The sequence below is a fragment of the Pyrus communis genome, chromosome 1 (genome assembly GCF_963583255.1).
Source record: "Pyrus communis chromosome 1, drPyrComm1.1, whole genome shotgun sequence".
Lineage (NCBI taxonomy): Eukaryota > Viridiplantae > Streptophyta > Magnoliopsida > Rosales > Rosaceae > Pyrus > Pyrus communis.
Genome location: NC_084803.1, coordinates 16,099,906 through 16,115,906, shown reverse-complemented (window position 1 = coordinate 16,115,906; position 16,001 = coordinate 16,099,906). Strand labels below are relative to the sequence as shown.

Sequence of the window (16,001 nt, the reverse complement as noted above, 5' to 3'; positions counted from 1 at the left end):
TTCGCATTCAATCGAATGACATATTTAACTTATTAGCTATTCGGCCTGTGTGACATGTATGTGTAGTAGTTTTTAGAGTCTAACACAGAGAGTTGACCAGTGTTTGCTCTCAAAGAGGCACCCAGCGCGGCATCCAACCTCTTCTCTGCTGACGCTTCCTTTGCAGCCTCCGCGATGCTTGTCCTCTCCATGGCCAACGAACTCGTCCCTCACTAGCTCCACTCTGACTCTCCTCCCACCTCACTCTCGACATTAACAAGCACTCTGGCATGTCCCCAAACCAAGTCTATGACGCTGCTGAGCTCTACCACCGGACCAAGATCAGCCCTTACTGGATGGTCCTCCAGGCACTGGAAAATCGAGCTTGACCGCGGCCATGACAAATTAAGTCAAGTTCGATGTGTGTGACTTGGAGCTCACTAGTGTTTACGGCGACTTTCGTGATGGAGGATATCGATTGCAGTCTGGAAATGCAGAAGCGGCAATTCGAGGAGGAGAAAATGACGTATCAACAGCCCTAACGACAAGTTCAGTACTCGTTTGCATCTTTTATGAGTCGATTGCAGTTGACACTCTCAGGGCTACCGAACTTCACCACGAACCACCAAGGACCATCTTGACCAGGCATTGTTGCGTCCGGGTCAAATGAACGTGCACATTCACATGTCGCATTGCACTCCGACTGGGTTCAACATCTTAGCCGCTAACAACCTTGGTGTTCGTGACAGTAACGACAACTACCTCTGGAGAAATTGAAGGGTTGATAGAGAACAGAGGTCAGCCCTCACCAGGGTTGCTCAGGAGCTCATACGTTGACGTTGCTCTTCATGGCCTCGTCAATTTCCTCAAACGTATGAAGGTCGAGAACGATAGAACGGAGGAGGATGGACCAAAACAATGAAAACAACACCGTTAGATTCGTTGGACCAAGAGGAGGAGGAAGAAGAGGCCAAGATGGGCAAAAATGTAAAACTACGAACCATTGAAGATGTACAAATAAAATGTCGCATATTTTCCATTCAACATGGAATAAGCATCATAAGATCAATACAACGGATTACCAAAGCGGTTTTGAATGAACCCAAATGTGGATTATGAACAAAAGCATCGATATAAAAAAAAAAAAAAAGAAGCGTACGTGCTTGTAATGTTTCAATGGATTGTCTTGCTATGTACACGAGGAAGAAGAGAACAAGTGTATACCTAGAACATGATCTGTGTACATACGGGGATATCCGTCATAGATTAATAATCAAACATCTGTTGAGAAGGTACAACGTGAGATTAAGATTAGTTATACACATAGTTCCAACGTCAGATAAATATATTACATGTAATTCCTACCAGTTTCTTGGCATTCCGACAGCCACAAGTCAATGTGTTCAACAATTTGTTGCCTTACTTTGTTGACTGCATCAGGGTTGCTGCAGTTCTGGGAATTGCCTGAAATACAGGTCGTAAATTCTAATTAAATACGACAGCAAGCACAAAAAACTGGTCAACAAGCACCGCCGTCCATGAAAATATTGTTCGGATTCCAACTAATTTGAGGGACACACTTAAAGCCCTTTACAAACATGGAAAACTTCTGATGGCCACCGAAATTGGGAAGCTTTTCATCAGAAGCTAATATGTGTCACTAAGGTTGCAGAGTTACACTTAACAATACATACCTTCAAGGGTTAAAGGAGACTGAGGGCATCCTCTCAAATCAGTTCCATGGCCACAGTTATGGCAAGATATGACGTACGAAGGCACTGATAGTTATACAAAAACGAGAATTCAGAAAGATCTAACAACATAGTTCGAATATTTTTCACATCAATGCATAGGATATCATTTATCAAACTTCTCATCGAAGCAATGTGATACTCACTATCTGGAGATGAAGTTTGTTTGGATGCATGACGCCAGGGATCCTGTGAGCCATTTGTAAAAACTATTTTTGAACCTGCAGATTCATTTTTCGTAAGGTCATGTAAATCACCGATTGATACACTGATGTGGTTTAATGTAGAAAAAACATGAAAATGAACAAACGATGCCATATCTGCGCTAGTAAAACAGATGCTCTTAGTAAGTACCAGTCTCCGGCGATGGGTGGGGTAAGGTTAAGAGCCAATATCAAATGGTAAATAGAAAATATGCTACTTAAATTGATATATAATAACCGGGGAAGATAAAACATATAAATAGGGAAAGAGCGATCAATGTTTTTACCTGCAATTTTTGTGCCTCCGTAGTATAAGTTTGTTGCAACAACGTCAGGATAGATGCCGTCTCCAAAAACATTTTTGCAAAGGTCTTCATGGTATCTGCGACAATGAAAAACTATGAATCAGAGATGCATACAAGAGCTATAAAGTTGAACTACACAGGAAAAGGGTAAGTAGAAATAATAAACAAAATAGTATCATAAAACAGACATTTCCAGAAAAATACCTTGTGTCAACTTTTGAAGACCTGATGCTATCATTTGCAGGGGCCACCTGAAAATATGCAACTTCAGTACAAACTTGGAACCACCACAACCGATCAGAACTGCCCTCACTAACAGCAGTGTTCTTCAAGTGTTTCTGGTTATATGTATCAACGTCAACGCCAAAAGTGCCAAGGTAAAAATCTTTAACGTATTTGGCATACGCTTCCTGCAAGAAGATTACTATATTCGATTAGAAACATTAGATAACTACAGAAAATTTACAAAGGTAACTTCACGAAGCTTAAAAAGCCCATGGACCAGAATTAGTGGCACTTCTTACAAGTTAAAACACAGAGATGTATGTGCATAACGGGTAATTCATTTAGACACTGGAAGGTAGACTACAATTACTGTAAACATGTTGACCAAAAAAAAAATCTAGTACTGAGGATAATTATAGAACACAACTGTGGAACAAGCTTGCTTCAATTAAAGAACCAAATGGAATGAAAAGAAGAGAAACATACCACCAAATCCTCTCCATTCGTCTTTGCTTGAACAAGAGGTGAGCATAATTTATCGGGATTTCCATACTGAAACTGCAAAGTGTCAAGAAAATAAACATCAATAATTTGATAAACTGAAAGCGGAGTGACAAAACTAAGAAAGAAGTAACTTTTACCGCTATAACAGCAGCATCCGCCAGAAAATACATGAAGTCACCATCCATATCAAGCTGCACACAGACTTGGTCAATATGCAAGTGACAAGTGAAAAAAAAAAAATTCCCACCGGTGGGAACTGGACTCATGATTTACAAATGGTGGGTGCAAAGTGTGAAATTCCAACCTGGCTTGCACCAAACAACGCCCTTATTGCTTTTCCATTAGATGTAAGACTTTGTTCAACGATGCGAGTAGTTTCTTGAAGTGCAGCTTTACATTGTGGACCTGCAGACTCACCAATCTGCATTTTGGAGGGGATTGTAGTTAAGCGAAAAAAGATTGAAAGTAGAGACAGAAACTACAATTTCATTCTCGTCCTAAGGGCAAAGAGAAAAAGGCCAAATTAACAGAGTGATCAGACACCTGCTGGTCAAATTCAGTGAAATCATAAATCGCTTCCACAACTGCAGAACTTGCAAGACTTCCACATGTCAAATGCGGAAACTTAACACGAAACCACGCACTAAGAGCTCCCGAGTAAGAAACACCAAACACGAACCACGGATTGTCACCCTTGGTTCTATTCAGCTTCACATTTAACCAATTCTAAACAATCACAACAAAAAAGCCAGTAAATTCCAAGCTCAGTTGGGTAAACTTTTTAATTCAAGGCAGCAAATTCAGCAATTTCTTGCCTGATAAAATTCACGAAATGCCGCCAAATCGAAAAGCGCTTGCTTGGATGACAAGTACTTCAAATTCTGTGTCGTATGAGATTTGAAAGGAGAGCTCTTTCCATAGTATCGATGCTCGGGAGAAACGATAGCTGCCCCAAACTTCTTAGCCAAAACCTGCACATAGACAATTCAATAAAATCTCCAAAATTTTCCATTTTTCTTCCAAATTTACAAATTTTACAACAAAAATTTCAAGAAAACCAAGGACTTGCACTCAGATAGTCGTTGGAGATGCCGCCGCACGAGGATTCTCCGCAAATTTTGAGGAAAATGGGTCCGTCGGAAGGTCTAAAGTATTCGAGAAATTCGTAGTATCGCTGCGGGAATTTGCGGCGGTCGTACGGCGAGAAGTGGTCGATTGTCTGATCGAACCAAAGCTCCTCCTTCGTCAAGTGCTTGCCGCCGCCGCTTCCCAACGAGCTCTCCAGCTGAAGAAGTATTCGGGGATTCACAAAGCCATAAGAGAGCGGCGCCCAGAGCATCATCGTGAAGAAGAAGGAGAATGAGAACGAAAACGACGTCTTCATCGGAAGTCGCGTCATCGGAATCGGGTAGTTGATACGCCGCCGGTGGTCGGTATGTCAAAGTCTCAACAGAAAAAACAAGTGCAGCAATCCGTTACTGTCCTTGATTTTAATTAGATTTTGTTTCGGTTTTATTTAGACCGGGGCCGGTTTGTACAGTAACGGAGGGATTAGGGACCAGACCAAAATTTGGTGGGCCTTCTTGTGGGCTGCTGACTCTGATTCTGTTGTCTCGTGTGGATACTAAGAACAAAAATTGGAATCAATCACTTTTTTGGAAGTGCTTGTACAAGAATCACTTTTTGTTGTGTATCATTTGTTTGGAAGATTTTTTATTTTTTATTTTATTTTTTTAAGGGCAGTTGTGGATTAGGCGAGTCAAACTCCGTATAAGATTTTGTCACTGGACCATAATAATAGCCTTATTTTTTAAATCCACGCAAGACAGTAAAAAAGAACCAAAATCTCGGAATCAACCATTTACTACAAAGTAGGCTACTTCCTTCCTACTTAGAATGAATAGTCAGAGCTCACTTCCTAATAAATCAACCATCCCCGTCCTCTATCTCCAAATTTTATTAAATACTAAAATGAAAATAGAAAAATACAAGCGAAAGACAAAACCTAAACCCACGAAAAAAAAACATCAACGAAAACGAAAGACAAGACGTAATCAGTGTCACGAACATATTACCTTGAAAATTCAAATACTTTAGGTGGGCATGTTACCATCCTTGTTAATCGGACTTTTTCTTTCTAATTTTTTTTTTTTTTTGGAAAACGATTATGCAACGTTACTTGATACTCAAAAATCGTCTATTCTCTAAGTAACCCTTAAAGGTTAATTTTGCACAAAATTAACCAAATCAGAAATCAATAACAGTTCGACTAGCGTTGCCATAATTTTAGTGTTTAATCGAAAAACATAATTCATTTATTTATTGGATAACCATTAGATGACTTAAAAAAAATATAATTTAGTTATTTTTTTAAGAGCCAATCTTTAAAAGAAGACCTAAAAATCAAGTTTTGATCAAATTGTCAAACATTGCAGGGTTGAGATACATGCTATAATCAAAACAGACCCAGGATCAAGCAGATGGTACTAAACACACTCTAACCTCTTTGTCTGAAGCTTGTCATCCGATGAGGCTTCACGTTCAAAGCAATCAATTTAGTATCCACTTTTACACGTCCATCGGCATTGGCATCCGGCACAAGAATAGGAGACTCCCGGGTGATTTTGCGGGTTCTCTCCTATTGTCATTCTAGGTGGCTGCTGTTGTTGTAGAACTAGTTCCCCGCATCAGATAAATACGCATTACATGTAACTCCTACCAGTGTCTTGGCATTCAGAAAGCCACACGCCAATATGTTCCACAATTTGTTGCCTTACTTTGTTGACTGCATCAGGGTTGCTGCAGTTCTGGGAATTGCCTGAAACACAATCATAAACCCTAATAAATATAACATCGTCAACATGGAAACTATCAAGCACAGCCAGCCATCCATGAAAATCATGTTCGGATTCAAATTATCCAACTTTGATGCACTTTAACGCCATTCACAAACAATAAGCAGACAAACACTTCCACTATCAAACTAGAATTCCAGACAAATAAAAACACACACACACACACACACAAATAAAACATACCTTTAGGGGGAAAGGGAAACTGAGGACATCCTCTCAAATCAGTTCCATGGCCACAATTATGGCAAGATATGACATAGGAAGGCACTGAAAGTTTATTCAAAACAAAAAAGATTTAAACGACAGTTTAGGAAGATCTAAAAATATGGAAATCTAGTGAAAGTGTGTTTTATCCCTTATAAAACGATTTTACATAATAGTTCAATGTAAGTCATAAGGGCACGGTAGACATGCAATATCATTAGAATACAAGTTTTAAACTGCATATGTAACTATCGACCGAAAGTTTTTGTGGTACAAACGACTGTCTACAATTTGGTGTGGAATATAAAACCTGATACAAACAATATAGTTCGAATATTTTCACATCAATGCATAGGACATCAATTGTGAGACTTCTTATGTGAGAAATGTGATACTCACTATCTGGAGATGAAGTCTGTTTGGATGCATGACGCCAGGGATCCTGTGAACCATTTGTAAATACTATTTTTGAACCTGCAGATTCGTTTTCATAGGATCATGTGAATGAATGCTAATCAAGAAATGAATAAATGATGCTTTTGGCGAAAAAAAAAAAAAATGATGCTTTTGACCAAAAAAATTAAATAAACGATGCCATATCTGGTAGTAAGAAATGCTTTCAGCTATTAGGGGTTTTCTGGTAGGCAGCAAGGCTGGAGGAGAAGGGGTAAGGTTGAGGGCCAAGATGAAAGCGTAGATAGAACTTATGCTATTGAAATATTAATATGCAATTACGAGGAAAACATATAGATAGGCAAAGAGAGATCAATGTCCTTGACCTGCAATTTTTTTGCCTCCATAGTATAGATTTGTTGCAACAACATCAGGATAGATGCCCTCTCCGAAAACATTCTTGCAAAGGTCCAAATGGTATCTGCAACAATGTAAACTATGAATCAGAGATGCATACAGGAGCTACCAGACATTCTACGGTCTGTAGAAAAAGATAACAGAAAAATCGTATTTAGATTAAAAATATTTTCAGAAACATGCCTTGTGTCAATTTTTGGAGACCGGATGCTATCATTTGCAGGTGCCACCTGAAAATATGCAACTTCAGTACAAACTTGGAACCACCACAATCGATCTGAACTGCCCTCACTAACAGCAGTATTCTTCAAGTGCTTCTGATTATATGTTTCAACATCAACGCCAAAACTTCCCAGATAATGATCTTTAACGTATTTAGCATATGTTTCCTGCAAGAGGATTAAGTTTTTGCCATTAGAAACATAAAGAAACTTGATATAGGCATCTTCATAAAGTTAAGTCCAAGAACCACGATTATTGGCATGGCGGCTTACAAGTTACGAAATAGTTTTTTTTATCCATCATTCTTACTTTTCACTGAAGTTTAAAATGAAAATATTATACAGCATACACTACGAATACCAAAGGAAATCGAATGAAATTTTCATACTACTGCTAAGTTCGAAGTTTGAGATTTGACATAAAGGGGTTATTTATTTGGACAATGCAGGGTATACATGTTGCCCGTAAGACAAGCTCAGTAACCGAGGGCTAATTATAGAACATAACTCTGTGATTACATAAAGAGCACAGTGGACCAAGATTATTTCAATTAAAGAACCAAATGGAAAGGTATGAAGAGGAACATACCACCAAATCCTCTTCATTTGTCTTTGCTTGAACAAGAGGGGAGCATAACTTATCTGGAATTCCAGATTGAAACTGCAAATTATTAAACGAATAATCACCACTAGTTTGACAAAGTGTAAGCTGAGTGACAAAACTAAGAAAGAAGTAATATTTACCACTGTACCAGCAGCATCCGCCAGAAAATACATAAAATCGCCATCAATATCAAGCTGCACAAAGACTTAATGCAAGGCGAGAAGTCAAGAAGAAACTCCTATGGGCGAGAATCTTGATTGTGCTTTAAAGTACATCATGTTTACAAATGGTGACTAGAAAGGATGAAAAATCCAACCTGCGTTGCACCATACAACGCCTTCACTGCTTTCCGGTCAGTAGAAAGCCTTTGTTCAACAAGACGTTTAGTTTCTTGCAATGCAGCTTTACATTGTGGACCTGCAGACTCACCAACCTGCATTCGGAGAGTGTTGTAGTTAAGTGAAAAAGGGTCTAAGGAAGAGACAAAAAAACTACAATCTCATTCTTTCATCTTAAAGGCGAAAATGCCAAATTAACACAGTGATCACCTGCTGGTCAAATTCAGTGAATTCATAAACAGCTTCAACAACTGCCGAACTTGCAACACTTCCACATGTCAAATGTGGGAATTTAACCCGAAACCACGCACTAAGAGCTCCCGCATACGAAACACCAAACACAAACCATGGATTTTCACCCTTGGTCTTATTCAGCTTCCCATTTAACGAATTCTACAAATATTCACACAAAATAAAATATAAAAGAAAACTGTAAATCACAGGCTTATTTGGGTAAAATATCTCCAACAAATTCATAAATTTCACAATTGGCGCTTGCCTGGTAAAACTCACGAAAAACTGCCAAATCGAAAAGAGCTTGCTTGGATGACAAGTACCTCAAATTCTCCGTTGTATGCGATTTGAAGGGAGAACTTTTTCCATAGTATCGATGCTCAGGCGAAACCACAGCTGCCCCAAACTTCTTAGCCAACACCTGCACAATGGGGATTCCATTAAATTCCCAAAATTTCAATCTTTCTTCCAAATTCACAAATTTTCCACAAAAATTTGAAAAATTAGAACTTGCACTAAGGTAATCGTTAGCAATGCCGCTGCACGCCGCTTCTCCACAAATTCTGAGAAAAATGGGTCCGTCAGGCGTTCTGAAGTAGTCGAGAAATTCATAGTAGCGCTGCGGGAATTTGCGGCGGTCGTAGGGCGAGAAGTGGTCGAGAGTCTGATCGAACCAGAACTCCTCCGTCGTCAAGTAATTGCCAGTGCCTCTGGCTCCGGACGAGCTCCCCAGCTGAAGAAAAGTTCGGGGATTCATAAAGGCAGAAGCGAGCGTCCAAAGCATCGTCGTCATTAGCAAGAGCGAGAACGAAGACGACGTCGGCATTGGAATTCGGGATGGTTGATTGGCGGAGGTGCGCTGGTGGCTGGTCTGTGAAAGTTTGCAGCAACTAGCAGTCATGCATGCTGTGCAGGTGTTCACATACAACATTGGCACGTCGGCAGTAAATAGCGGACTAGTTTTTTTTATTGAAATTCTGGTCATCACAAAATCTACCCCTGTAAATGGGAAGCGGTTCTGTGACGTAGAAAGCTTTTCAACTCAACGCTCTACACGAAAATCTTCGTTCTACGTAAGATTTTCTTTTTGCACTCTGACAAAAATACTAATATTCCTCACCGTTTATCATCACATCTTCAGTTTACATTATCAGTACTGTGTTGAGAACCGGAAACATATTCAATTTGGATTAACGTCATTGGAACCGTAAAATTCAAACGATCTAGTAGTATTTTTAATTTAGATTAACACTGCTTCGAGTTTCGTTGGTGTCGACGATGAGTCTTTGATTCTATTGCCGAACGAGGTCACTTCATTAACTTTTCAACGAAATGAGGCGTCCTATGATTGGTTACTCCTAGGTGCACTTCAAAGTTTGACATTCAGACAGCCGAATGACATTCACCATAAAGACATTCATCTCCCTTGAGCATCTTTGCCCGTACAGCTTGATACGAATTTTGTGCACCTATATTTTCACAAATATAGTCGAAGCTGATAAACTTGATGCGAAAGACCATGAACTTAGTAGTGTATTGAATAACCTTGTCATGAGGTTCGAAAACCCTAGGCTGAAAGTGTTCCTTTCGTCACTGTAGTTGCTCAGTGCAGAAGTCAACAGTAGGTTCGACAGCACACCAGCACACCTATTATACCTGTCCGACCGAGATTGATCGCGAGTTAACATGCCCCATCAACAAAAGGACGTAATTAGCTTAGTAATGACTCGATTAGCACGCCATGTATGCTTTGTAATTTCTAGGGTCAACCATACCAAACAAGCATACTTCTGAATAAAAATAACGTGGAATAATGTTATTCAAACCGTTTTCTCAGAATTGAACAAGTACTTTTAACACTCAAATTTCAGATCGATTACAAGGTCCTCAACTTTTGCATATACAAGTGAAGAACTTTCTTTTGAAGCAAAGTTATGGATACTTTTTTAGAAAAACTAATGAAAAAGATTTAAAAACTTTGAGTTTTAATGATAAGGACAAAATAAAGAGTAAAGTGAATAGTACCAGAATTGACTTTTTAATGTAAAAATGTGATTTTTTGTTAAAGTGAACAGTACCACGGACTTTTCGTTAAAACTCCCATACTTTTTTACTATTATATCCTCTGCACAACTAAACTACATAATGATCAAATGCCCATTTTACAGTTTTACGTGAAGCAGCAATATAAGAAAGGTATACAGGAAGCACCCTTTTTGCGACTAGCTAGTGAAGTAATCTGCGCCAGCCGATGCTTCCAGATATGCCGATACTAGTCCTGATTAATACGAAAAGCCAACAGGTTATGCACTGATCTAGTTCAAGTGATTCAGGTATCAATTGAGAGAATGTGTTCTGTTGAGTCATGCACAAGGTTGTAGAACAACGGTAACTTGACGTGTGAGTATTTAAAATTGGATAATTGACACAAAAACACAGAAGTGTCATTTCTCTAATAACCTCATTTTTCTCTCATGATATCCGAAAGACGGACTTGAGTTCAAGCTGTGTCTACTATATATTTGTGAAATGCAAATAGATATATAAAAAATGCAAACTCTTTTCTTCTCAGACACAAAGATGGCAATTCTCAACTTAGCAGTTCCTATTTTAACTGCCTTTCCGGCTTCAATTTCTTAGCTTATGAAGTAAACCGACTTGTGTTCTTAGTTTAGCTGCACATACATTACAAACTTTTGCAGTTTATTAACCACTTTGCTCACGTCCCTAATAAGCAACTATGACGCAGACTTGTGAAAATGTTCCCCCCCCCCACCCCAAGTGAATTACAGTTACAGATGGGAACCATTCCATACGAATGTGACAAAGTTCCATTTGCAGGGTTGAGACACATGCTAAAACAAAAACAGTGCTAGGATCAAACCGACAGTACTAAATAATGAAAGCACTCTAACCTCCTTGTTTGAAGCTTGTACATGCATCCGATGAGGCTTCATGTTCAAATCAATCAATTTTTTATCCATCTTTACATGCTCATCAGCATCGGCATCTGAAGCACGAATAGGAGACACCCGATGATTTTGCAGGTTCTCTCCAATTGTCATTCTAGGTGGATGGGGTTGTTGTACTCTTCTGGTCTCGCCTGGATCAGTGGGTTGGGAAGCTGGGTCCTCAATATTACCAGGTTTATCTCCTGGAAACTACGAAACAACCAAACAGTGTAAAACATTTAAGTCATCCGCAACACCTAGGTAAAAATAAAATAATCCAATTCTTATTAAGTAGGATCAACAAACCCACCTCAACTCTTTGTCTCAGTACAAGATATCTTCCATGCATTCTTTTGCCTCCAACATGAACAATCAAATCACATAGCAAACAGAGGGAACTTCCATCTATCTCGCAATAAAAGAAAGCTACAAGTAGTTTCCAAGAAGATAGAACAAGCGTCGTTATTTTTGTTTTCTTTCTTTCAAACAACATTAAGACATATATCAGCAGGGAATCGATAGAATCGAAAAATAGGTCTGCATACCAGGTCCATTTTCACAAATGTCGCAGCGGGGAACTTCACTGGGAGTTGCAAGACCGACCCGAACATGCCGGCTAGCAAGCTTATTGCACATATGAACCTGCCACCGGATCAACAGTTTAAAGCATCTCGAATACAAGCCGTACAGAGAATATAGAAACATGAAAACAAATGTAAATTCCACACTATTCTGAATCTACGCGAAAAAGGCGGTCCAACTGACTTAACCCACTTTTGCCTACCTCACATTAGTTAAACATGGAAGCAACTAACAATTCAACAAACTAATGTGGTTCAATATGCACCCAGCAAACAAAAAACATCATTAATTAGTTCTTTTTTTTTGCCTAGATTTCCTGGTGTAACATATGAAACTGCAAATTGGGCACTGTAAAAAAAAACACATTGGAAAATTTAACAGCAAAATGGTAAAAAAGGTCATACCTTCTCGTCACAGGCGCGGCAAAGAGCAGCCTCGTCGGCAGCGCAAAACACGATTGCGGCAGCGCTTTCACAGGAGTCACAAAGTGTTCGCATAATTACTAGTCCCTTTCACCGCTCTCATATTTCTTCTATCCAACCACAGCTCAAATGCTCACAATCCAATCCAATCCAATCCAGTCCAATCCAGAAAACAGAAAAGTACGAAACTTTCAGCGAACCCAATTCAGCAAGATCGATTTGGTTGTGTTTGGAGAATGCAATGAAGGGGAGAACTAAACAAGAAAAGGATTGAAACAGAGATAAAAGTGGGTTGTGTTTGGTTTTTGTTGGGGAGATTCCAGAAGCTAAAAGAATAATAACATAAATTATAAACAAACAAACAATTTTGTATTACGGTTGGTGATATTTTTTTTCACTTATAAGTGAGCGTACTTAGACGAATTTGAATCATATTATTGTTAGCTTACTTCTCACCCCCTTAGTATAGACAATATCATTTGTTCAAAAAAAAAAAAAAAAAATATATATATATATATATATAAACAAACAAATATACAATTATACACAGCCCAAAGGGATCCCCACTTTTGGATAGAAATGAGAGCTAGTTGTAGGGCCCACTTCATGTTGGATTTCAACGATTCAAATTATTAATTTTGTAAGTCTCGATTCATAAATCATTTTTACACAAATTCAATTTAATTCGAAATTATTTTCCTATTTAATTATCACATTGAAATTTCATTGTTTCTTAGAGAACAAAGTGTTCGTCAATTTCTTTGAACTCAATTAGATGCTTCAAATATTTTCAATTTGGCTAATATTTTGCAAGAATGATCTATGAGGTGTAACTTGAAAAGAAACGGTTTGAATCATTAAAATTCGATATGGTGTAAGCCCAACAACTAATCAACTTTTTTATAAAAAAATAGAAATTCCTCCCTAAAGACTTCTTAATTATACAATATATATATATATATATATATAATATATAAGATAAAATATATGAAATTTGATGGGGTGTGATATTCACACACCCTTCTAATTTTCGACCGTCGGACAGGTGAATTGAAGAAAATCAACGGATAAAAATTAACAAAATGTGTGTAAAAAGTAAAATGAGATGTATGGATAGCACACTCTAATTTGATAAACAAATTTCAATAGAACATATAATATCATAAAATAAAATAAAAGATTCTTTAGAGATAAGCCTTTTTAACTTTTGTTTCTTCAGCATAAATCCATCTATCATTAAACATTTAAATAAAACTCAAAATTCAAATTTGTTGACATGTGGACAAGAAAGTAACTTACTGTTACAAATTATTTACAACTTAAGTCACAATTTTCTAACTATAGTAACAAATCATATTATTATCTATAACAATGATGAATTTTGTCGATTTTTTTTTTAAACAAATGATATTATCTACACTAAGAGATGGGGTAGCTTAACCTCATAATGGGTTAGCAATAATATCATTCAAATTTGTTTTTGACGAGAATCGAACCTAAAACATCTTACTTACAAGTAAAAAAAAATACCACTAAACCGTAATATTAAATAGCTTCAAGGATTTTTTTATAGAGCTGCTAGACCCACCACATGTCCTATTTTTCCACTCACATTATAATCTCATCCACACAAAAAAGTTGAAACAAAAATTGAAATGCTATTTCCTCTTTCACTATTATTCCTAAAATAACCTCTAATATGCTCTTTTCCCACCCACCATTATTCTTAAAAAATTAAAATACTATTTTCCCAACGATAATCTATAAGCAAATGAATGTCCCTCTTAATGCAATTATGCACTCCAATACCTATCATTAATATGCAATCATCATAAGTTGCTAGTTATTACCTTTTAATTGGAAAATGCACTCTTTTCAGACTTTCTTCTATCCTCATCTTTAATGTCTGTTTTTGTGAATTTGGGTTACATATTATCCATTTCTTCCAAAACCGAATACAAGTAGGGCTCATGTTACCTTTTTACCCCCAACCTATTTTTATTACAAATCTTTTAAGGTTCTTATCAGTCATTTTACAAATAGGCAAACTTATAATTAAAATTTTCATTAAAAAGTGGGTGGAGAAATAAGACACTAGAATGAGAATAACACTTAAACATTGCTTCCATCTTCCTTTTTTTTAAAGTAGTCTAACATTTTAAAATTTAATTAATAGGTGTACTATTTGTTGGTGTAAAAAATCTTGGTCTTTTATAAGAGTGACTAAGATAATTGTAAATTTTTGATATGCACATACTTCGTTTATATTTTACTTAAACTATGGATAAATTAACTTTGAATTAAATAATGTCCATTTTTGTACTAATTGATTTACATATATATATAAATTTATTTATGATCAGTTAGTAAATTATTGTGCATGTGTCATTGTCTTTTTTTTTTTTAATTTTTTTTTTTTAGCAAACGATAGTATTTACTTTTTACACTAAAGGGGTGGGGGAGTGGGTGATGTGACAGCCCGTTCCAGATTTTCGAACCGTAGGGGTGAAATGACGATTTTGCCCCTAGCATGGTTGTTTCGTTGTGTGGTTGTTTTTGGGATTTTTGTTGGCAGGTTCTAGACCACACACACACTCCCACACTTCCTTCACCCTTTCCTTGCCCTGCACCCTGTCCCGAGCCCTTTCTCTCTCCCATTTCCATTCCCATTTGTACGGACACACCCCAAAACCCTCCAAATCTTCACAGATCGAGGAAACAAAGTACAAATTCATGCTCGTGAGGTCCGTAGAAGTTCAACCATACCCATTTCAGGTAAGGATACCTTCGTTTTCACGTCGAACTTGGGATACCCCGATTTTGTCACTGTTCATGCACACGTTAATTCTTGTGTTTTTGGGAATTTCAAGCTTGTAAGGAGCTTGGTGAGGTCCTTAGGAGGCTCGGGGTGGTTCGTTTGAAGGTTTTGGACGTCGGGATCGTGACTTTCAAGGTTGGCCGGAGTTGGTGGTGTTTTCCCGACGAGATCCCATGTGTTTTGGTGCTTGAAAGTGGTATGGATTTGTTCCTCTCGTTGTAAACTTCATTTTGGTACCAATTTTGTGAAATTTGGTTGAAAAACGAAGAAGATATGAAATTTTGAAATTTTCACGATTTTCCGGCGCTGGAGCCTTGTCGGAGAAGACGACGGAATATTCCGTCAGTTTGGACGGAATATTCCTAACGGCGTTAACGGAATATTCCTGATGGCGTTAACTGACGCCGTCAGTGTGCCAGACACGTGTGGTCGTGCCTTGGCCGGCGCGTGGGGGCGCGTGCGACGGTGGAAATTTTTTCTAAAAATATGGGGTTGTTCCTGAGGTTAAGTAGATCACGTTGGTGTATTCATTCACCCCATTTGAGCATTGTTTGAGAAGTTATTTCATAAGGTTGGCTATGTGCTTTGAAATTAACGTTTTTATAGTTGTTTCGCATATAGGTGAGACCTATCCCGAGGACGAGCGCGGTCACTCGAGGCAAGGGGGTTACGACCCTTCTACATACCAGTGAGTGGGCTTTTGGTTTTCCGTATATACCTATATACTTATGTTTTTCCCAGAAATTGATTTGAAACATTATACGTTTATATGCCATGCTTATTGTTTGCCATTTATTTACGCATTATGAGTCGCATATGTTTATATATGTTTGGTGTTGCGGACGCACATGTAAGTGCCAGGTGAGTTATGATTTATATTTACGTTCAGTAGTGATTTGAGATGCATAGAGAGCTCATAACTTGCACCCCCGGTGTTAGTGCTCCCGCCCAGAGTTGGGCACAGTCCTTTATGTGATGTTCACCTCCCGCACCAC

General features: G+C 38.1%; 3 protein-coding genes across 4 annotated transcripts; all 3 read right to left on the bottom strand.

The window, feature by feature from the left end:
• Nucleotides 1-957: 957 nt before the first annotated feature.
• On the bottom strand, nucleotides 958-4,453 carry LOC137734516 (probable serine protease EDA2). The gene is made up of 11 exons (XM_068473766.1): nucleotides 4,037-4,453; nucleotides 3,783-3,938; nucleotides 3,511-3,693; nucleotides 3,272-3,388; nucleotides 3,105-3,158; nucleotides 2,950-3,021; nucleotides 2,443-2,648; nucleotides 2,221-2,315; nucleotides 1,877-1,951; nucleotides 1,674-1,757; nucleotides 958-1,443 (listed from the first exon to the last, which is right to left on the bottom strand). The coding sequence occupies exons 1-11, from the start codon at nucleotides 4,364-4,366 to the stop codon at nucleotides 1,328-1,330; spliced, it is 1,488 nt and encodes a 495-aa protein (XP_068329867.1). The 5' UTR covers nucleotides 4,367-4,453; the 3' UTR covers nucleotides 958-1,327.
• Nucleotides 4,454-5,259: 806 nt separating this feature from the next.
• On the bottom strand, nucleotides 5,260-7,864 carry LOC137715030 (probable serine protease EDA2; the record flags this gene model as incomplete). Its single annotated transcript, XM_068454239.1, has 7 exons — nucleotides 5,260-5,785; nucleotides 6,006-6,089; nucleotides 6,426-6,500; nucleotides 6,806-6,900; nucleotides 7,020-7,225; nucleotides 7,647-7,718; nucleotides 7,802-7,864. Coding segments are annotated over 7 exons (711 nt in total), but the record flags the coding sequence as incomplete, so codon positions are not given.
• Nucleotides 7,865-10,212: 2,348 nt separating this feature from the next.
• On the bottom strand, nucleotides 10,213-12,496 carry LOC137715667 (B-box zinc finger protein 19-like). Of its 2 annotated transcripts, XM_068455010.1 has the most exons (5): nucleotides 12,171-12,496; nucleotides 11,730-11,826; nucleotides 11,495-11,610; nucleotides 11,149-11,394; nucleotides 10,213-10,511 (listed from the first exon to the last, which is right to left on the bottom strand). In XM_068455010.1, exons 1-5 carry the CDS (start codon nucleotides 12,261-12,263, stop codon nucleotides 10,506-10,508), a joined length of 558 nt encoding a protein of 185 aa, XP_068311111.1. In that variant the 5' UTR covers nucleotides 12,264-12,496; the 3' UTR covers nucleotides 10,213-10,505. The 2 variants fall into 2 exon arrangements, with proteins under 2 accessions (XP_068311111.1, XP_068311107.1); XM_068455006.1 differs by lacking the exon at nucleotides 10,213-10,511 and having other exon boundaries at nucleotides 10,821-11,394.
• Nucleotides 12,497-16,001: the final 3,505 nt, after the last annotated feature.